The sequence below is a fragment of the Manis pentadactyla genome, chromosome 19 (assembly GCF_030020395.1).
Source record: "Manis pentadactyla isolate mManPen7 chromosome 19, mManPen7.hap1, whole genome shotgun sequence".
Lineage (NCBI taxonomy): Eukaryota > Metazoa > Chordata > Mammalia > Pholidota > Manidae > Manis > Manis pentadactyla.
The window spans coordinates 10,372,593-10,400,564 of NC_080037.1; the positions used below are offsets into that span (position 1 = coordinate 10,372,593).

General features: G+C 45.0%; 2 protein-coding genes across 13 annotated transcripts in view; one reads left to right on the forward strand and one right to left on the reverse strand.

Moving 5' to 3' along the window:
- Positions 1–6,270: 6,270 nt before the first annotated feature.
- Positions 6,271–24,075, reverse strand: SYT11 (synaptotagmin 11). 3 transcript variants are annotated; one of them, XM_057494992.1, is made up of 4 exons: positions 23,784–24,075; positions 17,523–18,349; positions 10,148–10,268; positions 6,271–9,586 (listed from the first exon to the last, which is right to left on the reverse strand). In XM_057494992.1, the coding sequence occupies exons 1-4, from the start codon at positions 23,815–23,817 to the stop codon at positions 9,276–9,278; spliced, it is 1,293 nt and encodes a 430-aa protein (XP_057350975.1). In that variant the 5' UTR covers positions 23,818–24,075; the 3' UTR covers positions 6,271–9,275. The 3 variants fall into 3 exon arrangements, with proteins under 3 accessions (XP_057350975.1, XP_036778367.2, XP_036778366.2); XM_036922472.2 differs by having other exon boundaries at positions 10,151–10,271; XM_036922471.2 differs by having other exon boundaries at positions 10,148–10,271; positions 23,784–24,073.
- A 1,591-nt stretch (positions 24,076–25,666) lies between these two features.
- LOC118930679 (GON-4-like protein) overlaps positions 25,667–27,972 on the forward strand; it is a 72,204-nt gene continuing 69,898 nt past the window's right edge. For 6 of the 10 annotated variants that reach the window (XR_005032145.2, XR_008994923.1, XM_036922451.2 and 3 more), the window contains exons 1-2: positions 25,720–25,847; positions 27,393–27,923. Coding sequence is in view for 6 of the 10 variants with exons in the window: in XM_036922451.2 (XP_036778346.2) it covers positions 25,748–25,847; positions 27,393–27,923 (631 nt within the window). In the remaining 4 variants the exon portion in view is untranslated. Of the gene's footprint in view, positions 25,848–27,392; positions 27,924–27,972 lie in introns of those variants that run through there. The other 4 variants (XM_057495018.1, XM_057495021.1, XM_057495020.1 and 1 more) reach the window with 4 other exon arrangements.

Consider the following 27,972-nt stretch of genomic DNA (forward strand, 5'->3'; position numbering starts at 1 on the left):
GACTATTATTGAGTGGGTCAGGAATTGGCAGTATGGTCCACTGTCGAAGCAGGAGTGATGGGGAGCAGCATACCATGTCCTGTGGCCTCTGTTAGGATGGGCAATGGAATTAACTACAATCAAAAACATTCACTCGTCTGTGTACTAAGCACTGTTTGTTTTAAGAGCTGTGAGGGATTCAAAGGAATATAAAATAGCCCTGCTCTTGAGCTTTGATAAAATTTGCATATACAAAACAACTGGAAGTCAATCTTAAGTAGCATTTTACGTGCTTCAAACTGGGAATGCAAGAGGGTTTGAGAGAAGAAAGGAATTAGTGTGGCTGGAGCAGATCAGTGGAGTGAGCAACATTGTGGTTACTCGATTCCCCCCATTATTAAGTCCCCACCACATACCCCATTACAGTCACTTGCTTCTTAACAAAAAAAAAAAATGTGGATTTAGTAAGTTCCTAACAAACAATTGGTAGTGTACCTTTTCCAAACTCCATCTTGAGAAGGGTGAGACAGAAATTTGAAGTCTTATCTTTTAGGAGCCCTTGTTTTTTTGTTTTTTGGGTTTTTTTTGAGCAGAGGAAAAGTTTTATTTAAAATTACTTACAGAAAAAGTGCAGGCAACCTCAGAGAGAGAGAGGAACACCCTGAAAGGTTCAAAAGAGAGTTTAAAGTGAAAAGGTCATGCACTTACAGAGTGCGGGTGACCTCAGGGAGAGGAGTGCCCCGAAAGGTTGGGGGTTCCCCCTTTTAAGGATTCTTCAGGAATGTGACTAAGGGCTGGGTGTGCAGACCTGTTAGGTGGTCTTTGAATACTTAGAACTAACTTAACACAAGGAACTTCCTGCTAGGAGCCCTTGTTAACCTTGACAAGCACTTAGCTTTAAAAACTACTGAAAGTTTTGAATTTGCAGTAGTCCTGGATTTGCTCAGCTCCAAATTAAAGTTTGTTTTCAAATTGTTCCTCTCCCACATCATCAGCTCCTCCGGAACTGAAACTTAGGTGATATAACTACAGCATAATGGTTGGAAATTCTAGTTCTCGAACTAAAGAGATTTTCACCTGTCTTCAAAATATCTGTAAGTGCTCTCACTGCACAAATGAATTTTGTCATTCTCCCTTTTCTCCCCGCTAAGAATAGCTGTCAAATAATTAGGCGTAGCATGAATTAGAATAAAGAAAATATTTGTATTTTACTTAAAAGTTTGGACTTCTTTTCAGTGAGATTAGGAGACGAGTCTGTTGCTGTCCCTGCCCTTCCTTGGTTCACTGGCTGTTTCACTGGTGCGTCGTCCACCCGCTGGGCCAGACGGCATCCACCCCCATGAAGAAAGCTAGTGCTACCTTAGCTCTTGTCTGCAGAAAGCACATTTCCCTTTGATGAGGTTTAGCTAAATTGACTTGCCGCCTGTTTGACGTCACTGTTTACAAGCCAAGGACCAAGAATGGCCTTGAAAGACCCAGGATGGATTTTAGTTTTTAAGAAAATATGGTCAGATAGCCTAAGTGAGTCAATCTCTTTCCCTTCACTGTCCAGATGGTCAGAGCCGGGGCATGGCCAGCTTCCTTAGGCTAAAATGAGTTAGCTAACCTAATAAGGACTCCTAACACATGGTGTTCGCACCTGGGGTAGGGGGTGGGGTACAATTGGTTGTGAAGACAGGGCAGTAAGTAGCTAACATAAAAACAGAGACATTACACTGACTAATTAAAAGAATGCATTGAAGGAACTCAGATTAAATTGGTAGGTGCAATTAGACCATGAAGATTTCTCAAGAGGAGGAAAAGTGTGACTTAGAACAACAGAAAGGTCAGGAAGCACATAGGGTAAGACAGCCCCCATTCAGGGTTTGAGAGTGGGAAAGTCAAGAGCTGTCCTGTTATACGTGCAATGGGCGTCAAGAAGCAAGCTTGGTGTTGAAGAGTAACAGCTGGGATATAGCAAGGGCCAGTAGGGCAGAGCTAAAGGCAGAAAGCCATGAAGGCTGGCCTGCGGTGTGCATGGTTCCCAAATATCTGGTTGTTTTAGATCAGAAACAGCTGGAGAGCTGTTTTGTTTCTTTTGTTGTCTCAGCTTAACCTCTGGAGATTTTGATTTGATACATCTCTGACCCAGGAATCTGTATTAAAACAGCTTTCCAGGTGATTCTGATTACAGCCATGCAGTCATTCCTAGACGTGTCACACCTAGAGGTGTCCCTGAGCTGGTGTTGAAGTCACACCTAGAGGTGTCCCTGAGCTGGTGTTGAAGTGTCTTGGGAGATCCCCATAGATAACTGGGTATGCACAATTGTCGTGGCTATATACAGAATGGTGTGGGGGTGGGGAACAGCTGGAGTAAGCAACAAGAGGTGCCCCATAGTAGTTCACAGGAAAGGAAACAAGGGATTTGGCTGTGGGGACAAGCAAGAAAAATAAACCCGTACCCTGTTACGAAGGCAACACTGCATAGAACAAAGGACTGTAGGTCTTAATGTTTGGGGTATTCTGAAATTTCCAATCAACTTTTAAACGAGTTGGCCTTGGGACAAAGTTACTGAAATGTTTTAGCTTTGTCTAATAGTCCTTGCTCACACACAAACACACACCAAAAAAACACCAAAAAAACCCCACCAAAAACTTTGATGGGCAGCTTTTGGTTGTGTACATTCCTCAGCACACATGATCATATTATTAAGTCACCCAATTTTTTGAACAAAAGCTGCTGGGGTGGGGACCTGTGTCATTTCCTGCCCTTCCCAGAGCTGGTTCTTCCTAGTTTGTTGCAGTTTGCTCTGAACCAGGAGAAAGTCTTTAGCTTCAGAAATATTCCGCATGCCATGATTTCCTTAGTTTCCTTGTAAAGGAGTGTGTAGGTGAGTGAGTGGAGGCAGAGAAACTTAAGGATATGAAGGTGAGTCCAGATAGGTGCTCAAATACAGTGTAATCTAACATAAAACCTCTGCTGGCAGGGAAGGCATGCATGTATATCAAAAAAGTCAGAAAAGACTTGCACAGCCCCACCCAAAACAAAGCGGCCACTCTTACTTTCATATGCTTAGACTCCTCAAGAGAATATGTGCACCTGGTTCTAGCTAATACACACTTGCCGCCACCACCACCAAAAAAACTAACAAAAACCAAACCTAACTCTAGCCCAAACTTCTTTTAAAACTCCATTTCAAAATAAAAAGAAGAGACAAAGCCTTTTTGTGTTTGCTTAGGTTTCCTTAGACAATAGTTTGTTCCCTGCCTGTGCCTTCAATCAACAAAAGTGTATTGAGTGCCTGCTGCATGCCAGGCATCATGTTGGGTGTTAGGAATTCAACAGTGAATAAAAACAAGTGCACAGGTCCTGGGAGTTGCTCCTCTTTGGGCACCTCTAATACTAAGGTGCCAAATCTCACGTAAGAGATTTGGACTGAAAGGTGGAGAGTGAGAAGGGGTAAAGGACAGGTAAGAATTTCAGCTCCTTGGTAAACAATTAAATGTAAAGTGGGAAAAATGCCTGAGAAGAAGCCGATTTGGTGTAAGTGAATGTAAATAATGAAAATGTCCAGTTTTATACTATTGCAGGTGACCCTCTAAAACATTCTGTGGACATTGTCATCAAGATCATGAGTACATTCCAATTTGCATTCGTTCCTCTTAGGCTCTGTTTGCATCTTTCTTTGGAGCCTCTCCCTGTAGAGATGGTAGAAAATACAGGTTCTGGAGCCAAGCTGCCACAGTGCGAATTCAGGCCCCCTTGCTTATGAGCTGTGTGACTTGGAACAAATTATTAAACTCTTTTGACTGTAATTTTCTCATCCGTTAAGTAGTTATAATAGCACATATCCAACAGGGTTTTGGGAAGCATTAAATGAATTTTAAATGTACGAAGTGCTTAAAACAGTGCTTAGCATTGGTAAACATTCAATCATGTTAGTTATTTTTACCATTACTAAAAATAAAAGGAGTCCTTCTTTGCGGCCGTCAGAGCTTTTCAGTTAGATTGAGATACACACACACGAGAGAGAGAGAGAGAGAGAGAGAGAGAGAGAACATTTGAGGCAAATTACCAGCTCCCCAGGCTTGAACACTAGAGCAGTTTATGAGTTCCCAGGCTTTCATCCAGATTTTTCTGTTACCACATCTATTCCTGAGCCTCCTCTAGGAGTTTGTTCATGAACTCCAAGCACAGTTCTCAGCATTTCTTTGGAGGTGCTCAGAGGATGGCTTTTAACTTGGTACAGTATTAGTAGGCACTTGGGACACTCTCCAGTTACTCTCCTACAAGTTATCCTGAATAAAAATAGGTATGTTCTGACCTTTCTGAAAAATTAATGCCTTATGGCTAAACTTATGTTGCTCTTAATTATTTAAAGAGGACTCCAAACACGAGGCCGATTGTCTTTTCAAACTAGAAGATATGGGGACGGATGAAGTCCGCACTTGCGGCATTTAGTAGGTTGGCAGTTCTCTGAAAATTAAAATGGGATGACGGGAGAAAATATCTTGCACTGAGAGGTGCTAGAGAAAACAAAGTACTGTTCTTTATTTGTTCCCCCACCCAGCATCCATTCCTCCTTCCAAAGACAATGCATTTTGTTCGAGAATCCACCCGTTTCCCGTACTCAGTTACAGGGCCGTTCTAAAGAGTCTAAAGAGAATCCCACCCTCCTTGCCTGTGATTGGCTCAGAAATGACCATGTGACTACATTTTGGACCACCAAGATTAGAGAATAGCTAGAGGCTTCTGGGATCCGTTACCTCCTTTTTCTGGGAGAGGCTCTAAAGCGGTCTTCTCTTTCTGCTGTGAGTGAGTGAGAGATCATGGAGCCCTGGAAGTGGTTCTACAAACGTCATGAAAGCTTTAGGATTAAGCTAACACTGAATGTCAGGGTGGACCCACAGAAAGAACCTGGGTCCTTCGTTCTTTAAAGGACCTTGTGCTGGAGTCATCTCTGAAGGCTGCCCTGCCTTTGGACTTCCAGTTAGGTGAACCTATGCATTTTCTTAATGTTTAAGCCAATTTGAATTCGGTTTCTTGTTAATTGTATCCCAAAGCATCCCAACTGAGTGCCAAGATATTCTTACTATCGTTACTGTATTACCCTGTTTACTTTAAGACTCACCTAGAGAAAAGTGATATGAAAAATCATATACATACTATGATTGCAAACATAATTCAAATAAATTGGAAGGAGATGTGCCAAAATTATATTTACCTCTAGGTGGATTTTTTCATTTCTATGAACTTGTAGTTTACATGTTTTCTACAATGATCCTGAGTGATGTATCGGGGAAAATGCACAGAAATAAGACCAGAAGACAAAATGCTTGATAAGATCTTGGAATCTTTTTTTTTTTTTTTTTGCCTCTTCTCTCTTTTACAATTTTCTTATAATATGCTTATTATATTCATTTTGTAATTTAAACATTGTTTTATTTCCTCCACTGAAACTTTAAAAAAATAGGGGCTTTTTCTACTGCTTCCTTTCTCTCTACTTCTAGCATGTACACACAGAGAGGAATACTTACATAGAACAGAAAATATGAAAAGTAAAATCATTCTGGACTTTAAGGCATGCAGAGTAATCCACAAAGACCAATTGCAATGATCACATCACCCTCCTATATGACCCCAGAGTATTGCATTAACCTGCATTTCTTTCCTTTCAGAGCATTTTTCAGTTTGTAACTGTATACAGGTGTTAGTGTGTTTATTTGATTAATGCTTGCCCTCTGCTAAGCTTCACAAGAGCAGGACTCTTGCTAACCAATGTATTGTATCTCTAGTACTGGGCATATGGTAGACACTCAATAAAAAATTATTTGTTGACTAAAGAATGAATGAGAGAAAAGAATCAGCCAATCTCAGTATTGCTTTTGGGAATAATAGTTTTTGCTTTGGGGAATAATAAAAGGGGCAGACTAATTCTCAGCACTAAAAAACATCATGTCTCTCTCTGGTAAGTATGGACATAGAAATTATATTTTGAGAGGAAAACAGAAGAATTAGAAAGAGGACTCTAGGTCTGGAGGCCGGGATGTTTTATTTTTTTTAAGAAGGCTAGAAGACAGTTCTATTTAGCAAGGTGGAAGGAAGTACACTCTCAGAGAGAGTGAGAGACCTGAGAAGCCAGGACCAGTCTGGGGTGTGCATTTTTTAACAAGTGTCCCAGATGATTCTGAATCAGGTGATCTGAGGACCACACTTTGGAAAACAGGCCCTGAAACATCCTATTGGACTCTGAGTGTTAACATCGTTCATAGTCATCCAGCTTCCGAGAAAATCATACTGACGTCACTGTGTCTATTTAATCTGAATCAGTCTTTATTTTGCACTTGTGTGGTGCGTTAACAAATTCAACATACAAGATAGCATTACATATTGCAGGTTAGCGTTACAGCATTATGCAATTTCACACAATTCATGTTAGCTTTTTCGGTTCTTTTTTTTTTTTTTTTAATTTGATACGTTTATTTTATTTTTGAGTTTCATTTTTACAAGAGAAGACACAAGGTAAAGAAAGACGACCACATCAGAGAAGGGTCATGGTGAGGGCACTGTCACTATCATGGCCATAATAAAAGGCTTCCAAGAAAAAGGACCTGTGTTATTCCCTCTCCTGAGCAAGCTGCCCCTGTCCCACAAACCAGCTGTTTTCACACCTAGAGCACTGTTCATAATCACGTACATCTTGGCTGTACTCCACTGAGAACTGAAAGAAGGAAAAACTAATAAAGGGACTCGCGTTATTAAGGAAAACTCTTGTCTTCCCAAAGGAATCAAGATATCAGCAGAGAAGGACTGACTCTTGGAAAACGGAAGTGACCATTCCCTAACCTATTCCTGACCATGAATGCCTTGTGCAAAAGCTAGGATGTGACTCTCTTGTCTTTCAGCTGACTCTTAGGAGGAAGAATTCCTCCTCCACCCTTATCAGTTAGCTATGGGAGGAACAAATGTGAAAGCCAAAGTCAGCTAAGAAACTTTGGGACAGCAAAGTCAAGGGCACGATGGAGCAGGCCTGAGGTAGGAGGGAGGAACCCTGTACTGTCTGCCTCTTTGCCTTTTTCTGAGGAAGACACCGAGGCAGCTCCTAGGCTATGGAACTACGGTTCCCCTCTGTGACCTCACCACCCACTGCTCAATAGACCCAAAGAATGCAAAGAATAAAGCTACAAGGAGATGGGGAAGAGAGGAGTGGGGTGAGGTGGCTTTTCCAGACTTACTGTCAGGAGGAGCTACAGAGGCACACTCAGCAGGCAAAGACCAGGCTCTCTCCACCTGTTGCTTTGCATTGTTTCTGGGAAGGAAACAAAAGCGGTTGCTCAGTGATTTCTAATCTTTAGACATTAAGGCGATGAAGAGGAACCATTTAAATTTTTTCCTAATGGGGCTTCAGAATGCTCCTGTCAGATTTACATTACACTATCTCCAAACGCATTTTTAGAAAACAAAAATTATTTTCTTCTACGTATGATACAGTATTTACACTCCATGGAGTATATAGGATAGAGACTGGTGGTGTGAATCCAACCAATGGATGGTGAGTTAGTGAGTCAGGATTGTGGGGGTGTGGGGGCTGACGGTGACAAGAACACAGAGTGGCCTCTGTGCCTGCTCAGAACTGCTCTGTCTTGTCGAGAATCCAGGTTTAAAAAAACAGCAACAAAAGGGGTGAGGGGAGCCAACTGGTTTTAAATCCATAAGACCTAAGGGAACATTAAAGGCAACATCTCCAGTCTCTCCACGGAGACTCAGAGTTCTGGCTTCCTGATCAGAAGCAAGTTAGAAAGTGATGGTCTGTCTGGACGTGGACCTTTGGTCTTGGTTTACCTTTCAGGCTTGGTTCAAGCTGCTAGTTATTTGAGTTCCTCTTCTGGCTGGCAAAAATATCTACTGCCTATCTAAGCTTAAGTATTATCAATGAAGTCTCTGCCATCAGGAAAGTCTCAACATTAAAGATGTGGCTAGACTAGGAGAAAGGAGACATGAACTCTAATGCCAGCAAGAGGCTGAACCTCTGTCAACTCTATTGCCCACCTGCAGAAGCAGAGTTGAACCCTGTGGTTTTCTCATCCCTTCACGTTGTCTTGACACTTGGAAGTTCCAAGAACTGAGCACTTTGTTTTGAGGGAAAGGATGTTATGAAAGAATCCAACCTACCTTTGTTATTTATTTAGCCACATTTACTCATTTTACTTGGTTATTTTTTAAGAGCCATTATTGAAAAATTTAAGGAGAAAGAATAATCTCTGAAGGCCCTGTTCCTTACGAAGCAAAACCAAACCTCACCTAAGCCACATGAGAAGACTGTAAAGCTTCTCAGCGGTCGGCATTTCTGGAAAAGCAAAGGCCAGTTTAATCCTGCAAACCTTTGATGATTTCTAACCCATCAACCCACAAACGGCTGCCGCTTCCCTATCAAGTTGGAGAGGGGGATGGCAGTCATCTCATGTCCTTGCACCTACAACTGTTCGGGAGCAGCTGGATGCGTTCACTGGCACTATCCGAGAACTGAATTTGAAGTCTCCAGAGCTCTTTTTGGAGAAGTCATCTAGTTTTGTAAACCCAGAGTCTACCTAATTAGTCTGATGTGTTCATGTGCTTCATCACAAATTAATCACAGACTGTCCTTTACCCCTTTGCAGTAGGAGCGCTGACAGCAAAAGCATCCCATTTCTCTAATACTCTTTCTCCTGAAAACCCTGCCTTTTCCATTCCACCTTTGTTTCTTGGCTTACTGCAGACCTCTGGACCTTGAGCTCAGCCAAAGAGCAGAGATGTGAGAGGTAACAGGAAGAAAAGATGGGGATAATGAAAATACGAAGTTTTACAAGAGCAAAATATTCATCTGCAGAGGTGGGGAGTGAGAGTAACTCTCTAGAGAAGCCCAATAAAAAGAGGCCAATTTCAGGTAATCAGCAAATACAATTCGGCACAAAACACAATTTTCATGGGTTAAAATCTGTAACTTGATATCGGCAGTTAGGCTAATTCCCTCAGTTTGTATTAGACATGCAAGTATAAGGTTACATTGTTATATATAGACTTGTAAGGTCTTTCCCTCTCTTTTTTTCCCCATTAAAAAAAAAAGAATTTCTAGTGCCTTGTAAAGGAGAAAAATCATCATCACTAAGATCTGATCTGCAGCTGTGTGGTCACGTGGGATGTTCTTCGTGGGATTTGTTTTGTAAGAAATTTTCTTCTACAACTAAAATGAGGTGTTGAGTCCGCTTTTCTCTGCATCTCTCTCCCCGCCACCACCCTGCCCAACCAGGCCCTGGGATCAGAGGCGAGGAGAACAGGATTAGTACTCGCTCAGACTGTGCCACTTGGCCACTGGCTTGCGGGGGCTCTCGCAGACCTCTCTCCAGTGTTCGGCACCGCTGGCTGTGACACTGTGCGCCCCCAGGATCAGCCTCCCCACCACCTCGTTCTTGGTGGTGCGATCGAAGTCGATGACAAGGAACTCGATGCTGATGTCAGGCAGGAGGTCAGTGGGGATGTCATAGATGAAAGACTCATTGAAGACCGGGTTCAAAGTGCACTTCTTTACATGCGTTTTCTTCTTGGCAATGCGCTTTCTGCCGTAGTAGACGTTCACCTTGACATAAGGATCTGGGACACCCAAAGAGATAAGAAAAAGGGAGACAGGCCTATGACACAGTCCTCTCCTGAATAATGGTGGTTCTCGGTGGGAAGTTGCTTTGGTGGCGACCCCCACATAGTCTTTAGTCATTGCACAATAAATGCACACTGACTATATGGGAGTCTGCCTGCCTGGACAAGGGGCTGAGGAAACCAGGCAGGCATAGAACAGAACAACTTCCTCAAGTCAAGTTTGAAGAAACCCTGTGATGCCAAGCAGTATTTTCAAGGATCCAGGGACTAACGAAAGCTTACAGTCTTTCTGAGAAGTCCTAGCTGGAGCAAGGACTCAGCAAGGGCAGGGTACCACTTAGGGCATCATGCCAAATGTAAAGACCCCATTCGCTCACCCAAAGTGCTCCTCTACCCAGGGAGCTCTATAACCTAGATGATCATCAGGAAGAGAATGGAGACAGAGAGGAACAGATGGAATAGGAAAGGTGCAAGGGGTCTTGGAATGTCGGGGCATGCCTGGGGCCACAGTCAAGGGGTTGTTCAGATAGTCAGAAGTAAGTTGAAGTAAATAGCTGCTACCTGAGAGACCGGTGATATCCATCTTCGGCAAGTGTCTGGCTTTGAGGACCACCACTGTCATTCTCTGTGCCACTGGCTGATAGGACAGAGACACCTGGAGCTCCCCTCTGCTAATGCACTTCTGGGAAGAAGAAACCGCAGGTGAGAATCCTGGCACAAGGAGCAGGGCGTGGTGCAGAAAGTGGGCAGAAGGGTGGGAGGAGGGGCCGGAGGAGCGGCCGAGGAATGAGAGGGCTCCATGGAAGGTGCTCATCCCTGGCAAGGATGTTACTGTCACAGTTCACAGGGCAGGGGAGGCGCATGTTCTCATTATATGCCTGACACTAAGTGAAGGCATTTGCACGGAAAGGCAATGCAGCCTAGTATTTAGGAGCATGGACTCTGAAGCCAGACTGGCCTGGGCTCACATCCGGACCGCTACTTCTTATCTGTCTGACCTGGGACAAGTTACTCAGCATCTCTGTACTCCAGTCTTCTCATCTATAAAATGGACATAAAAATAGTACCTATCTCATAGGATTATTCAGAGGATTAAATAAGTTAAAATTTGCAAAACACCACAGTACCTGGCACCTAGTGAGCGCTCTAGAAATGCATTCTCTCCGATGCTCTCATGTGGTTCTTGCGATAACAACATTTTGAGAACTGTAGAGTCTGGGGAAGGAAACTTGGTCTTGATTGTTCACCTTGCCATTTACTCACCACCTGGCCTTGGGGAAGTCCCTGAACTTTCTGGAGCCTGTTTTCCCCCTTCACAAGGTGATCGTGCATGGCCGCTCCGCCTGCCTCCGTGTGGACTGCAGTGTCTTCTCCAGCCAAGCTAGCTTCCTCCCCCATGCCCACATCTTTGCTTCCTCATCCTTCAGTTTTATACTAGGCTCTATTTTGAGCTTAGAAAAAAGAAAACAAAACTCTAGTCCTCCAAGAACATTTTCAACAATATTTGGTTCCTTAACTAAGTGACAGGTGCTGGAGAGCCAGACCTGAGAGGACTCAGTTCTTGCTCCCAAGGATGACGCAGCAGAAGAGACAGAAGCAAACAAACAGGTACTTGTCAGAGGAGAAGTCTGTCTAAGTGCTGCTGGGAGAGTCAGCAAAGGCTTTGCCGGCTGACATCTGGGCTGAATTTACGGAGGGGGAGTAAGAGACTAGGAGGCCAAGGGCAGAGAGGACATCATATCAGGGAGAGCGACAGGAATGGCAGGTACAGAGGCATGGGGTCCTGAAAGAATGCTGCGTTCAGAGAATGGTGAGAGGTGAGTGCTGACGTGCGGGTGCCTGGCAGGAGGGATGGGCCAGGAACCTGGAGGGGTGCATCAGGCGAGGGTGAAGGGCAGTGGGACACTAACAAAACAGAGTCAGCACACAGCCAAGAGGAGGTCTGTAAGCACAGGAGTGACAAGTTTTGATGGTTGTTACTTGTATTTTATTAATAATGTTATTATTCTAGTGAGAGCTGGAGAATGAGCTAAAGTGGAGAAAGACCAAAGTCAGAAAGCTTGGTTAAGCCGACTGCCGCGACAGGCTAAGCAGGGCGTGATGAGGCCAGGAACCAGGGCTACAGCACAGGGGATGGGCAGGGCTGAGATGGCTCAGCAAGAAATGTCAGCAGCTTCCAGGGCTGGGTGCCTACTTGGATGTAAATGTTGGGGAGAGGGAAGAGATGGACGCCTATTTCTTGAGTTTCTAGCTTAGAAAGTGGGAATAAGGCTGGAACAAGGAAAACCAAAGAAGGTGGGGTTTGAGGAATTTCGGGCACAATAAGTTAAATCGGGGACAAAATGGGGCCTCCATTATCAAATCTTTTTCTTTGGATTCTTCATAGCCCCAAAGAAATGTCACCTATTTCGGAATTCTTAGTTTGAGCAAAAACAGATGGTGCTCGGTATCAGTCTTACATAGGCCACATGCCCAACAAAATGACTTATTGTGTACTTACTAAGTGCCAGGTACTCTGCCAGCAGTAAGGGCAGAAAAGATGGACTGGGAGGGACCCTACCCTCAAGAAGCCCACAGGCTTGTGGACTACCTGCTCAGGTGTATCTGGTGCGGGAAAGAACAACAGCAGTAAATCAACTGGCTCATCAATGAAAAATAAGGAAAAAAACTACTAAGAGTTTGTGCTTTGATTTTAAGTCTTAAGTCATCTCAAGGAATAAAACTGTAATAATGGCTTTCACATGGTTTAAAAATTTCTCGATGCTGTATTTAATACTGGGAGCATATGGAAATGTTGCTCACAGGGCCTAGAACATGACTAAAATTTAAACCAAGCCTTTAGCTTTTGAAATTCAAGTACAAAGGAGAATAGACTTTTTAAGGATTTTCATGTCCTTTCTCTGCTAGGTAGAAGCCTCACATTTTTTCCTTACCCATAACATACATATTGTCAGCTCTTGATTATATCCGTTATACACCCTTAGCTAGCTGGTTGCCCTTGCCAACCAGTATACTTCTGGGCTGCCTCCTTGTGACATGGGTCAGAACACAGTCAGAGAATGTAAACTCATTCTTACTCTAAGCCACATTCAAATGGCATCAGGAAAGTAAACTGTCATGAAAAGGAAAATCAAATGTCTTCCAAAACACTCAGAACTGAGCTTTCCAGTACAGTAGACACTAGCTACATGTATCTATTAATCTTTTAATTCACTAAGATTAAATAAAATAAAAAACATAGTTCCCCAATCACACTAGCCATATTTCAAGTGCTCCACAGCCACATGGGGCTACCATACTGGACAGTGCGGACACAAAACATTTCCATCACCATAGAAAGTTCCAGGGGAAGCGCTGATCTAGAAAAACTTTTGGATTACTTGGGCTGCTGTTGCCCTCTGTTTCCATAAATAATGAAAGGTTAGCTAGATTAACCTATTTCTGGGAACACCCTTGAATACTGGTATATAAATATTAAATATGCAATCTTTAAATATAATTCTAACTTTATATACAGAAGGGTAGCTGGAGTTCAAGGCAAATCAGATTTAAAAAACAAAGAGTTTTATTTGTTAAAATAACACTGACTACAAGATTATATCTTAGGTTCTATGATTATTTGTTTAAAACTCTATTTCCTATATAATCCATTATAGCAAAATCTTCCTAATCTAAATCCCATGCCCCTTCCCTAGTCCTTTGGGAAAGTGGACAACTTCTGGTTACCCTTTTAGTAATTTCTCCCCTAAAACTGCTCCTCAGGCAAGTGTTCTCCACCTGATCCCGGCTTCACCCTTGGCCGTTTTGCATGGGCACCATGCCCACCGCCATTCAGCTGCCCCTTTGTGATGCCAAGTCTGCAGCCGCACCACCACCTGAATGCCATTCCCTTCTGCATTGAAGGCCAGGGTTTCACGTACCCTCAACTCCCTCCCCTTCTCCTTCCACCCAATTCCCATTCCAAGTAGCCTATTGTCAAGGGCTTTTTCTCAAGGGCTCTTTGTTAAGGGCTTGGGAGTGAGTTGTGTTTCCCAGCCCCTTGGCCTAGTGAGGCAAAGACCCTGTTGGGGGGCAGGCGAGCAGAAGGACAAGGGGGAGAAAGGGTTTTATCCACGCCTGACAGAGCCAGGAGGCTCTGCTCTCAGAGAATGGGCTCCTTTCTCCCTCAGTGGAAAGGAGGAACCCGGGCAGTGGTCCTAAAGAATTCAGATGAAGGAAATTCTTAGGCAAGGGATACGTCTATTTCCTATAATTAGCAGAGCCCCCTCCAAAGTGGTTTTCTTGTCACAGAGTCTTTGCATGAAGTGGACCTACACATGCTCAATAAACTTTTATTTATTGAGGCCAGGAGTGCTATGGGCCACCTCCACATAACTCAGAGTCGCGGGAAAACAAAAGAAAGAAAAACCTGAATGTTCAACTCCCCCACCCCTCCCTGTCTTCTCCCCAGTTCACAGACATAACTTTCTTTATTGTTTCTGGGAAACTGACATCCCTTTTTCTTTCTCTCTTTCAGTCCCTTTTGGGTAGACTGGATTACCTCTAAGGTCCCTGATAAAGCTAAGATTTTAAGAATCTTTTCATTCCCATGACCATTGTCCCAGGTCATCAACTCCAGAGCTGGGAACAGGAAGACAGGAAATGGTTCGGAAAACAAAGCCCTGATGACATCAGGAGGAGCCGAACAACTCTTTATTATCTACTTTGTAAATCACTTCTTTCCCACTGTCTCTTCTGTATCCCCCAGCCGTCTCTGCACCGCCTCCCTTCTCCTTGTGGGGGATTTATTATGGGCTGTAAATTCACTTTAATTTCTATATGAATAAAATAGAAAAAAAGATGCCACTAAAAAAAAAAAACTCAGTTTCAAAATCCTATTCAGAGATTTTGGGCATTGCAGAGTTTATACTCTGATCTTTTACTAACAATCAAGGGCTCATTTATAATGCTGCTTCTGTCTTTGGGTAGATTCATAGTTGCTGAGCGTGCTCCCCTATTAACCTTCACCTTCGAGCCTAGAGGGAGATGGAGGCCTTAGATGGCAACTGCGTGCCGAGCACGGCAGTGAAATGCAGAGCCCAGAACGACGACCAGTCCTCAGCTTCCTCCGCTGCACTACAGTGTGTAATGCAAAGGACAAGAGATTAATTTTCTGCTAAAAGCCAGGAAATGCAGTCAGGGGTGGGCGGTTGCCTAGAGAAATCCAATTCTCACCCGGGAATCTCTGGAGGAAGATAATTCGGCCCCATATTATAAGTAATGTTTTATACAGACAAGAAAAAGCCCTTTACAATGTGGAATAGGCCAGAGCAGCTCTAAGTGATGAGCCAAAGGGAGATCCAGAAAGGGCAGACTCTTGGCCACAGTGGGGAGGCCCTAGTGCACCCCTAGCGAATTACAGGGGATGAGAGGCCAGGGAGATCACAGCCATGGCTCAGGATGGACCCCGCTCTGCCCGCAGGTGCTGGTTGGAGAAAACACACTTGGGATGCCTGGGAGGCTGGAAGACTCTGGTGTTGGGCTGCACAGGCTCTCTGTCCTGCCTGGGCCTCTCCTGAGGGATGTGTGGCTCAGGATCCCAGCCTCGGATTATTCCTCCAGAAGGGAGTTAATAAAGTGGAAAGAAACTTGGCCCCTGCCAGGAGCTCCTGGCAGTGTAGCAAATGCCATTGTCTGCGCTCTCTGCCCAGTGTCCTGGATTTGAGGCTGTTTTGTTCCCAGCCCAAATCAGTCCCTTCCCAGCTGCAGCTTGGCACAGAGCCACCCCTGCTCTCAGCTGTGGACTGTGAGTACAAGAGCTGTCTGGAGGAGTCCAGCTAGTTGGTGGCTTTACCAAGGTTGCAGCTATAAGGAGGGATGTTTTGGAAAGGATCCCTCTGCCAGGAGAGCTGTATGAAGGCAGGGAGCAAAGCACTGGAGCTGCTGTTAAGGGGAGTCAGGACACGGGGAGGGTGCTGGCTGAATGCTGAGGAAAAGAGATGGGGAAGCGGAGCGGGGTTCAGGGGGATGAAACAGGTCCCTGCTACAGTTTCTGGCCATGCCTTTTGATGCTGATCCCAGAGGTCATGAGAACTCCTGCTGTGATGGACTCTAGGATGTCTCATCGTGTCTTGGCATTGGGTCAGCGCTTGTGCCCCGACCAAACACCTCTAACACTGCAAAATATTTGGACTTCCCTGGCCCCCGTGAGGGAGAGCTGAGCATGCCGCGTGGCAGCCACAGCTCTCTGGGCAACGCAGGACTGGGCTGGCTGCAGTGGGGCGGGTGCCTATTACACCGCAGAGAAGGTAAGAGCGCCTCTCCAGCAGGAACTGCTCCCTGCTTCTCCACCCCAGCCTGGCACAGCGCTCTTCTTGGCTGGATAAACCTTGTTCACGGGAGTTCAGCGCACACTCAGCCCCTGCCGGCCTGGAAACCTCTTTTGTCCCATCTTGAGCCTCCTGCCTCCCCACTGAGTCCAGCGTGGGTTTGCAGGTGGAAAAGACACAAGAGATAACCTGCAGCCAGAGCTCTTCCTGGGACTTGCGCGGTTGTTTTTCATGGCCCTGATATCCTTCCTGAACTTCCTACCTCCTTTTCCACCGGCTCAGTCTTCCTCCCTCCCTCGTCTCCCTTCACTTTGTCAAAACAAAATGTAAACATCTTCCAGCCACATATATCTCCCAGGGATCATATTTTATAAATAATAGTACTACTACTACTCGTGGTTACAATTTACTGGAGGTTCACTATGTGCTAGAGACTATGTAAATTCACCATCTTAATTCCTACAAGAAACCGAGACCAAGTTCTCAAGCTGGGGTGCCTAAGGTCAGTTAGCTGGTGGAACTAGGATTCAAACTCAGGTCTGACTTCAAAGCCCTTGCTATTAACCACTTTTGTAGCATCCTGACAAAGGAATGAAACTCTAAGGTTAAAATGTCAACAACGTCTTTCCTAGCCCCTCCCATATGCGCTATATGGTGATTACCAAGATTGTTTGTCTTTCTCCTCCACTAAAGTAAAAGCCCCCTAAAGGCAATAATTTGCCAGGCATGTTATCTCATTTGATCCTATAACTCTGTAAGGAAGGCAAATTATCAGCTCCATTTTACAGATGGGGAAATAGAAGCTCAGAAGGGTTAAGCAATTCACCCATGTCATCCAGCTAGAACGTGGTGAACTGGAACATGAAGTCAGGCAGTCTGATTCCAGAGCCTGAGTGCTTAACCACAGAACTACACTGCCTCCCTAGTTGTGGAAGAAATGGATGACCCAGTGGGAGTGGAGGGGTATATTTCTGGCACCCAAAATTTACAACTCAAGAGCCAGTGCTGGCCCCTGGGGAGAAGGCAGGAGGGAAGGCTCTCATTCTCCTTCTAGTGCAAACAAGGAGAGGAAGAATGGAGAGAGGTTTGGGCCAGGGTGACAGGCCCGAAGGGTGAAGGAATTCATTAAACTGCATTTATAAAATGGTTATTAAAAGACATACACATGATATTCTCTACAACCTTAGGTTTTGGTTGGGAAAGGGAAGCTGTGGGGAAAGTTACTGAATTACTTTCATAGGTTCTTAGCCACGAGAAGGAAGTTCACTGGAGGAAGACCACACATGGCTTTGGAGAAGAAATTAGCCCGAATATCCTTGACCTGATGAGAGTCTAGGACTTGGTGGGTCAGCTTGCTCCAAGCAAGCTGGATGCAGCATCTGGGTACCAAGCGGTAAGTGACATTTCAGAAGTTCCCTGTCCCTCTCTCCTCGGAAGGTTGCTTCCTGCAGGAGACCTCATGGGCCAGGCCCTCTGTCTTCCTTTGACCACTGATTATTCTTGCCAGCAAGAGCCTGCTCCCTGCAGTCCCCCTTTGTCATCCATCTCACCCCCTTCCCCATCCATTTGTCCCTGAGATCTCCCCTCCCCTGGCCTCCCCACCCCAGCACACTCTTCCTCCTCACCTGAATGTTCCTTTTGACGATGTCCCTGGTCAGCTGCACCTTGCCTGTGCTGGGGTCCACCCCAGCCAGAGGCACCATGACCTCCCCAATGACGTCGTCCCGAGAGAAGCGGTCGAAGCTGAGGACGAGGAAGTGCAGCACCAGGTCCTGCAGCTGGCTGTACGGGATGCCGTAGAAGGTGAAGGTCTCGTCAAACACCGGGTCCAGGGTCTTCCGCAGCACTCTAGTCTTCACCCGATGCCGCTTATCAGGAAGGATGGTCATTTTGATGTAGGGGTCAGAGCCCTGGGTCTGGTCATCCATCACCGGCAGCCCATGGGCCTCTTGGATTGTCACCACCAGGGCTTTTTTTGGGAAGTTATAGTCCACTGAGAAGGTGAGGGATCCTAGCATGACTTCCTCCTCTGGAGATGATGGAGAAGTGGTTTTGCTCTCCCCGGGGGTCAGGCTTGCAATGGGGCTCCTCAGTTCTTCCCCATAGTCCACTTTGATGGGTAATTGGTCTATACAAGCTCCAGAGCTAGGTCCCCTGGGACCCTTGTCTCGGCCCAGCAGGCCAGCCTCTGCTGCATCCACCAACAGGTTCCCCCGGCCACCTTCCCTGCCAGGGCCATCTTTGTCTCTCCGCACTTTGATGATTTTCTTCTTGTTGCTGAGGGTCTCTGGGTATATACTGATGCCTTTGAGCATGTGAATAAACTTGTATGGTGGGGTCTTGTGCTTCTTCTCTGCCTGCTGGTGGCAGCATGTCCAGACAAAGACAGTCACCGAGACGCACACCACTAGCACAGAGGCCCCGATGAGGCCGGCCACCACTGGTGACACATCTGAAGGTAGAGACCAGAGATGCGTCAAGGCAGGTGGGTCTCAACCCCTGTCCGGAGCTCCCCTGTTTAGTGTCTCTGCTTGGGCCAAGCTAAACTGCACCCTAGCCTCCAAAGCAAAGCTTGCTCATCTGGGCTGATGAACCTCTCCCTGCCTTAGAGATGCTCTCACCCATGCTCGCCAACCAATCCTTGGTTCTTCCATTCCACCAAACCTGGGTGAAATACTTGTCTTCTCCAGAAAGCCTTCGGTGGAGTGCCCTCCCCACCCTGCTGACTCCCTGGGCCTGTCTTGGACCTCCCTCGGCCCTGTGGCTTGGTTTCCTCATATTGACCTGTGTTTAGCATAAAGCTGCCCTGTAAGGGTAATAAGGTTACCTTTTCACGTGGGGACCTATCTACCTCAGCTGTCCCGCAGGGCACAAGCCAGGTCTGGTTTCAGGAGGCTATTTCCCAGTGGCCAGGGCAGGGATGGCAAACAGTGGGCCTGTGTGGACTGGCTGACTGGCAGCTGGGGTAGAAGGATGGACGCTGACTTTGGATAATTTTGATAGGATGGTAGAAGGGGATCAGTGGTAAAAAGAACTCTGGGTCTAAGCACTTTAAAATATGTCTGAAATGTCAGCTCCCAAGTATTTAAAATATGAGTATTTTAAATAGGAAGAAATAGGAACTGTGGAAAATGGCAGATCTTTGCTCAAATGTCACCCTCACAGTAAGGTCTTCCCTGACCACTCTATTTAAAAGTGCAACCTTTTCCATCCATGAGACCCAGACTTCTCAGCTCTGCTTGGTTTTCCCATATGTCCTATCATTCTCTTTCTCTCTCACACACAGTATATATAGACATACACACATACATAATTTTACTATTTATTACCCTTACCTTTCTTCACTAGAATGTAAGTTTCACGAGGACAGGGGATTTTGTGTTTGTTCATTTCTGTATCCCTAGCACTAAAAACACATATAGGTACTTAATATATATTTGTTGAATGAACAAAAGAGAAACAGATTTTCTTTTCTTCCCTTTCCTAGTCTTGTCTTTTCCCACACAAGTTGGACCCCTGACTTAAACAACCAGAGTTTTTTTTTTTCCCCTCATTAAGTTCCCTGAAGTCAAATTGGGTTTAGGCCTTAAAAGTCTAGATAAGGCTGCTAGTTTTACACATTATGTTTCAGGGAAAGACTTGGGTAGGGCAGGGAGAACTAAGGAAATAAATGTGATTCCAGCATATTCCAGATTCTTCCTGGAACATCTTTCTGCCAGACATCTGCCCAGCTCACTGCCTCACTGCAGGCCTCTGTTAAACCCTCACCTTATCAGAGAAGCATTTCCTGATTGCTCCAAGTAAGATAATATCTCCATTGCCCTGCTTTGTTTTTCTTTATAGCAGTTATTTCCCCTGACACATATTTATTTGCCTGTGTTACCTCACTAGATGAGCTTAATAAGAAGAATGACTGTTAACTGCTCTATCCCCAGGTCTTAGAACCATGTGGCACACAGTGAGTGTTTTGTGAACAAATAAGAGTGAATTCAAAACATCCTCTACAGATTGGATAAAAGAGGATGAAGTCAACATGATTACATATATCAGGGATAAATGTATAATTCATTTGGCCTTTAAAGCCTATTGTTAGGCAATGAATGGGAGACTCTACTTGACAAATTTGAGCAAAAATAACTTAGCACTTTAGGTGACCACAAGCTTGGAGTATAATTAGGCTAATGCCAACTTATATGATGAGTACAATGTCCAGATCACAGGAGAGGTAGTATAATTTTATCTGCTCTGGTCATAACACATATGGAGTGTACTGTCTAGCACTGACAAGAATAAAAACTTATTTTTTTGTGTCCACTTATTATGTCCCTGTCAGGCACTGTTCTGCAGCCTTCTCTTTTTGAATCAAATAACTCACTGAATAGGTACCATTAGTATCCCCACTTCATAACTGAGGAACCTGGGGTTTCAAATCTGCCCTAGGCCATGGTGGTGATGGGATTTAAAGCCTGGTCTGCCTGACACCAGAGTGTATCTACATTATGGATAATTAGGAGAGTAAATGACCTGGAAACAATATTAACTGAGGAAAAATTGGAAGGAACTGGAGCTGAGGGGACTAGGAATAATAACTTTCTTCAACTATTTAAGGCATTTTGATGGCAGGTCTGATTTGTTTTTACTTTGGAAGGCAGGGCTAGCACCAGAGCATACAGGCTACAAGAAGACAGATTTGAGTCAATGAAAAGAGTCAAATTATTATTAGACTTGCCTCACAATGGCCCAGATTGCTTCATGAGACAGTGAATATCCAATTGGAAACTTGGAAATAGAGATTGGATCACCACTGGTCAGGCTTATTCTAAATGGGATTTCTTCAATGGGGACTGGACTAAATATCTCTGAAGTTTTTTCCATTTCAAACATTCCATGGTTCTGTGAAAGCTGGGACAGGTAAGAAGTGAATGGGGTTACATTTTAAAACAGTATAGATAAAGAGTAAAGCCATTAACAAAATAAATCAAGGTGACCATGTCCACTGTCATACAGAATAATATCAGTGTTCATTCTCAGAATATTTAGTGAGATAAAAATTATTAGGGAGAAGTTTCATAAAAAAGGAGCAGCCTTAGTGGTAAGCTACTTGTAAGCAGGAAGATAAAACATCCTGTTCATCTTTGACTCCCCGAGTCTCTTGCATCTAATAGAAGCTTAGTAAATATTTGTTTGAATAATTGGTTAGATTCAATTGTCAATCAGAATGGGCACAATCTGAAAAAGTGGCTCTCCATTCACCAGTCAGGAACTTCCTCAAAAACTGCTTGCACTGATTAGTGAAGCTGGACATTGATTAACTCTAGGAGAAGAGGAAATCAAGGAACTATCAAGACAGGCATATTTTAAAGAATGATTTGACAGGGATATCTAAAGGCCCAGATTTGGATCTGGGCCTTTCTGGCTTTTCCACAGATATACTCTGTGATTCTGAGGGAGCACACTATTGCTTACAATGCCTCCAATTTTGCTGTTAGAAAATGAAGATGGGGTAGGTAAGAGAGATGATAACAGAGTATTACCTTCAGGAAGATAGAGAAGGAAAAGAAGAGAAACAGATGAATCCATTTGTGGATTGGCTAAGTGCTCTTCTCTACTTTTGCCCTTTCTTGTCATTTGAGCATGTTCCTCCGCCCCAGACCCAAGGCAGTGAGTTGAAAAAATCTCAGAGATGTAGAAACTCAGAATCTGTCTTCCTTTAGTCAAAAACTTGGTGGGAAAAGGAAGTTGGAACTAATAGTTGAAGTGAGCATTTTTAAGTCCTAAATTGCAGTGACCCATGCTGCTCGCTTCTTTGGTCCTCCAAGTTCATGGATAATTGAGTGTTGGCTTGGTGTAGCTCCCAAGGGCTATGGCATTTGGAATTAAGTACTCTATAAGATGTAAAAAAGTCAGAAGTGGCAGTTCTTTATGTAGGAGACCCTCTGCATGGGGCTATGCTTAACCTTCTCGCCCTTTGACCAGACCTGCTTGTTAACAATTCCTTTACTAACATAGCCTTTCCCTGTCAAGTAGGCCAGTGTGATACAGTGAAATGAGAATTAACTTTGGCACTTACTGGACATTGGTTTAAGGTCTATCACTATCCTCATTAGTTTACTTGACCTTAGCAAAGTTGCTTTATCTCCCTGAGCCTCAGTTTCCTCATCTGGAAAATATATATAACAATGACTAAACTGGAGGATATTTATAAGGATTAAATAAAATGTAGTATCTAAAAGGCTGATACAATTTATTTTCTCATTTTCACTAATTCCCTCTAAAGAATGTCACTATATTATGTACCACATCATGTAACTTTCCAAGGAATCTCAAACTGCAGTTAGAGAATATGTTGGGAAGAAGGCATAAGAAGAAAAACAAAGAGCAGGAAGAAAATCATGGGGTGCTCATGTGGTCACAACAGGGAACATATATTTTGGAAATTCAGGACTCAAAGAATAGAGATGCAGAAGGTGAAGTGGAATAAAGAAATACGCCTTGGGGAGTCAGTGGGAACAAATAGTTAATGGCTGTAATCTGCTGTCTGGATGCTTTCCCTGACCTGATGTCTTCTTCCTGGTATAGAAGGGACAGAGCACACTGGGTTCTGCTCATGTCCATAAACCTCTTACTCCGGAGTGAGAAAAGCCATTTCCTAGTTGGACTGTGGCCCCACCCTAAACACTGAAATCTGGATGCTCAAATCTGCACTGTCTGAGGGATAGAATCTCTTGAGGGATATGAAGGAACCCTAGGCTGCCAGGAACTCTTACTGGCTTCTCCCATCCGAACTGGGGTAGAATTCAGAGAGAAGCAGGGCAGTTATTTATAATTTTTAGATCAGAAAAGCACAGCACAGAAGTTTGCTACCCTAGCATATTTTGGAGGAATCCCCAAAGAGGAAAACACTTGCTTCTCGAGCTTTTCTTTCCTATCTTCTCTATTTTCCACTCCACTTTCTGCTCCAGGGAGTGTAAGTGATCTTGGGGCCCACAGGGCTGGGTAGGGGACCAGCGGCTCTGAGATGACGTAATGCTTTCTTTGGTACACAAAGCGGCCTCCCCCGGGCTCGGCCTCTCTCGCCCCTCCCCCTCCGGCCTTGCTCGGGCCCCAGCCAGCACCAGCGCGGGTGAGTCCCCTTTTTTGAAAAGCCAGCCCAGGGACAGGGAACAAAGGCCCGATAAGAGGAGCCTAGACGCTGCCAGGAGGCCCAGAAATAGACATCACGTCATTCCCCGGCCCAGCATCGCCCAGCGCCATTTGGTAGCATCGGAGGACCCCATCATTACGATGCAGAATAGAACTTGCTGGGCTCACGTTTCCTCCCAGCCCCAGCGTCCAGCTGACCGGCTTAAGGAGTGGCTTCCTTTTTGCTCCCCACCCCCGCACCCCTCTTTCCCCAGAGGCCGTCGCTTCTCCTGGCTGCCAGCCACACAGCCCACAGTCTCCAAGCTGCCATCTTGAGGCCCCATCCCCCTTGCCACCTCCCTCCCCCGCAGCCCTGAGGAGTGGGAGGGGGAGGAAAGGGCACCGCCCTGCGTGCCCCAAGGGGGAGGGTTCGGCCTACCCCCCTCTTCCCCCAGAAGGAGGGGTTCATGTTCTCCGCAAGCTCGCTGTTTCTCACCTCCATCAGTGCTGACAGTGCACCATACAAGGTTTTAGCATCCTGGATCTCCCCACCCTCTGTGTGGCTCTGGCCTTCCAGTCCCTGCAGCCCGTAGCTCAAGTTCAGGCGCTGCGCACTGCCCGCGACCCACCACCACAGGCCCCCTTCTAGCGGGGCTGGCACTTGAAGGCCCTGGTCTGGGCTTAACTCCCTGCCCAGCCAGCCACTGGGTTCCCTTGGTTTTGCAACGGTTTCCACCAGGCTCAGTTTGCCCGACTCTACTTACCAAAGCTGGGTCGGATATTGGTGATCTCAGCCATGTCGTAATCAAAGACTATTGCTGTAAATGTTTTTTCAATGTTTAGACAACTCTGGGAACCCCAGGTTAGTACCGAGGCCGCCGCTGCAGAGCGCTAGGTCAGGGGAGGGGGAAGATATCTGGCGGACGCCTCCTGCGACGGTCTGGTCACTGGTTGCCAGCTGCGGTCGCCTCTTAAGATGCTCCAGGGATGCTCTGAGCTAAGGATGCAGGTGCAGCCAGACTGGTCCTGATGAGAGGTAGGCCCCGCCTTCCTCCGAACGGCCTCGGCGAAAGACTCCGCCTCTGTCCGAAAAGTTCCGGAAGTTAGGCCCCTCCCCTTTCCGGAAGGCCTCCCTTGGCCTAAATTTCCTACAATAAGACTCCGCCCACTGACGGCTGTGGGTTTATAAGGTGAAAACTCTAGAGGCCTGAGTAGGGAGAAGTGTAGGTATATCATCGCTTGAGAACCTGTAGATTCTGTGATTCTGGTTCCCTGGGCTTAATGTAGCAACAGAGGGAGTGGGAGGGAGATGAGAGGGAGTACAGGATTTTGGAAAAACAAAATTCTATCCTGCCTGTATTCCAGTATCAGTTGCCATTACTGTTACTCATTTCTGAGACCACTAAAGGTTATTATGGAAATTTTCTTAAACTGCAGAAGCACTGATTAAAGACCAAACCTGGTGATGCTAGTATAACCCTGAAAATTTACTGAAAATAATTTAACTGTACTAGTAAAACGGATGAATTATAAATTAAAGCTGTTAAAAAAAAAGACTAATGAAGAGTACCAATGTTAAGTGTTGGCTATTTCTCTTCCAAAAGCTAAAAGTGCTTTAGGACTGCATAGGAAAGTCAGAGAGAGAGAGAGAGCAAACCAACAGATCTATATATTCTGTAGGTTCAAAAGCAGGATGCAAATGAAGTCCAAGCTTCTGGAGACTTCTTTGGCATTTGGAAGAGTCAGGGTGATTCAGGTTAGAATCAGACTACTGGCGGTTTTCTTCATGATTTCATCAATTTCACCCTTCCTTTAGGCTGTGGGTACTTTCATCCTGTCAGATTCTATTTACAGACAGGTTCAGCTCGAACAGATTGTTTTAATGCATAGACATTTGTTGTTGATTCACCTTTAAATGAGTAGAATGTACTTTTTCAATTTTTGACATTCTGTTCTTCTAGAAAAGTGCTAAGAACATGGTTTTAGGAATCAGTCATTCATTCAAAACATATGTGGTGAGATCATCGACTTAGCCCCAGACACATGCCTGGGCACTGGATCAATGTAGTAGAAGCTAAGTTTAGGATACTTGATTCCCTTTGATAGCTGTGTATCTTTGTGAAAACACCCACCCAGCTGAGCCAGAAATTTGTCTTGTGTAAATTGGGAGGTACAGTAATATCCATTGCCCCATAGGGCTTATTGTGAAGAGCAAATAACCTATAATAGCATGAAAGCATTTTGTTGAATGCGGAGTATTAAACAGATACAAATAATTACTATGGATTGAGTCCAAGACTGCCTTAGCTTTATTCAGGAAACTGCACCATTTATAATCCAGAGATTTCTCTTTCTGAAATGTTATGAATTCCCCATTTCCTTGGTTTCCATATTCAAGGTGTCTCGCGGCGAGAAGGATTCGCTGTCAAACTAAACACTGAATCTAAAACGCCAGATTTGTTTCGGGAAGGACAGCTCAACGCACAGAGAAAGCGAGGAATTGCCTTTAATTTTTTTGCCAACAATTGACGTACAAATGCTGAGGCTTCAGGCCGCCCTAAAATAGGATGGCGTCTAGCGCTTGGCGCATGCTCCTTGACACCCTGGCGCCGCGCACCACGACTCGGGGGCGCGCACGTCAGTCGCCGCCGTTGGCTGACTTCCGGTGGCACCGAGGCTGAGTCTCCGCGGCATCAGGCAGGCTGGTGAGAATAGTGGGTCGTGCGCGATGGGGCGGGAAGAGGCAGGTGGGAGGGGGACGTTCGGCCGAAGGATGTCCAGGCTGAGGGGGTGGAATCTGAGGTGTGGCGCGAGGTGCGTGTCGGAAGGTAAGGGTGTGAAGATATCTAGCTGGGAGTCGGGACTTGGGCCGGCGCTCGGCACTGAGGTGAAAAGCGCAGTTAGAATTCCTTTTTGAAATTTTTTCCCCTGAAGGATTCCGCGGTGGGCTGCCTTCGGATTCGCATTCATTCACCTTGTTGGTTTGACTGCAGTTCCAAAGGTGTGGGGGGCGGCTCACTAGGGCTACTGCTGTGTTTAAAGTGCCTGGAGCCGATTCCTGCACGCTGCTGAACGCGCTGACTTTGAATAGTAGCTGGCTTCTTTCCTTTCTTTAATTTTCTGGACCTCCTTACTTTTAATCTGTGAAATATCGGGCTCGCCTAAGCCACTCCCGCTCCACTTCTTACCCACTTAGCACTCTCCTCCCTCCCAGGGATCAACGGAGTCTTCACGTGTTTATTGAACTTTAATTACCAAAATAAGGTCATCAGTTGATTTTGGGGTGGTGGGGCGTCTAGCCTAGTGTCCTGGAGAAACTGAATTAGGTTTAAAACTAACCATATTGTTCAGACTCTTACAGTTAGAAAAAAAACTTTAATTTTGAGACCATTTAGTCCAAGCTTTCAGTGCATTCATAGCTGGGCCTTCAGACTTTGCTTGAACACTGTTAGTGATGAAGAACTCACTGGAACACAAGGCAACTAGTTGAAAGAGTCATTTTCCTCAAATAAAAAACACACATGGTTTTTGGGGAGGAGGATGAGAAGGAGACAGACGAGAGAGGCAATCACAAAAGTGGTAAGTTCTATAGAAGAGGTTTACAAACAGGTACTGTAAGAACATAAAAGAAGAGACCCTTCAGTTTATGTTAGTGTTGCCCTTAAAATATGAAAACTGGAATTGAAGCCAAGAGTCCAGACGTAACATACTGCATAGAACAGTAGGAATCTCTATCATGTTTCCAACACAAAATTTCTGTTAATATAGCCTAACCCTTTTAAACAATGACACTTTGCTTTTGGATTGTTTCTGTTAATGGAAATACCTTTTTATGAAAACAGCAATAGCAAACATTCATTGGCCTAACAAATAATATCTAATGACTTAGGTGTTATTTTTATTTCATTTTATAGCTGAAGAAACTGAGATTCAGATTAAGTAATTTATACAAGGTCACACAGCTGGAGAGAAGCTGACTTGGGAAACAAATCCAGACAGTTTGACTCCACAGCTTGCTCTCAGCTTCATGCTATTCTACCTCCCTGGTAGTCGTAATAATAACTCACACTTACTAATCACTATTTAATTCTTATAACAATTCTTTGAGGTAAGAACAATTACTATTTTTTATAGTTGAAGACACTGAAGTTTAGAGAGGTTAAATCACTTAGCCAAGATAACATACTCATTAGTAGAGTTAGGATTTGAACTCAAGCACTCTAAATGCTGCCTCTCATCTCCCACCTAATGGGAGATTGTGCATTTGGTGTAAAGTACTGTGTTCAGGACTGAACATAAATAAGTGAAAAGATACTGGAGGAAATGTTGTTATCATTAATGAAGGTGGTAAGAACTTGCTTTTATCCTTTCAGGATGGAACAAAAGTGGGACTTTTAAAATGTTGCCCTGTAAGAAGAGAAGAACTACAGTGACAGAGTCCCCACAGCATCAGGGCAACCAGGAGGAAGATGACTTAGACCTAGAGGCAGCTGGTAAACCAGAATCTCACCAGGTTAAAGACTTGGGGTCAGTGTCACTGTCCTGGGGTCTAAGTCATGGCAGAGCAGCTGGTCTTGAAGTACAATCTGTGCAGGATGCAGAAAATCAGCTTGGTATAGAGGATCCATCTTCAAACTCTAGGGTACTCACCCAGGACACAAATGTACCGGTTCTAGAAGCTGTTGATGTGCCCACCTCTCAGGGAATCACCCTACCTTCCTTGGAGTCTTCCCAGCCCCTTAATATACACACTGGTAAAGGAAAACTCCAGGCCACTGGCCCAAGGAGAGGGAAGAAAATAACAGTCAGGCCTGGGCCAGTTACCCAAGAAGACAGAGGTGATGACCCTATCACAAAAGAGCCTTTTTCAGGAGAGCCTAGTGAAGAAGTGAAGGAAGAAGGAGGTAAGATATGAAAGGTCTTTAGGCTGCATTTTCCTTGTCAATTCCACTT

Bases quoted from the DNA above. Each gene is read 5' to 3' on its own strand.
- SYT11 (XM_036922471.2), bottom strand. From the start codon at position 23,817: ATGGCTGAGATCACCAATATCCGACCCAGCTTTG. The intron at 18,350-23,783 runs GTAAGTAGAGTC...CTCTACCTTCAG, and splicing joins CAATATCCGACCCAGCTTTG to ATGTGTCACCAGTGGTGGCC. The intron at 9,587-10,147 runs GCAGCTATTTAC...TGGGTGTCCCAG, and splicing joins TATCACCGGTCTCTCAGGTA to ATCCTTATGTCAAGGTGAAC.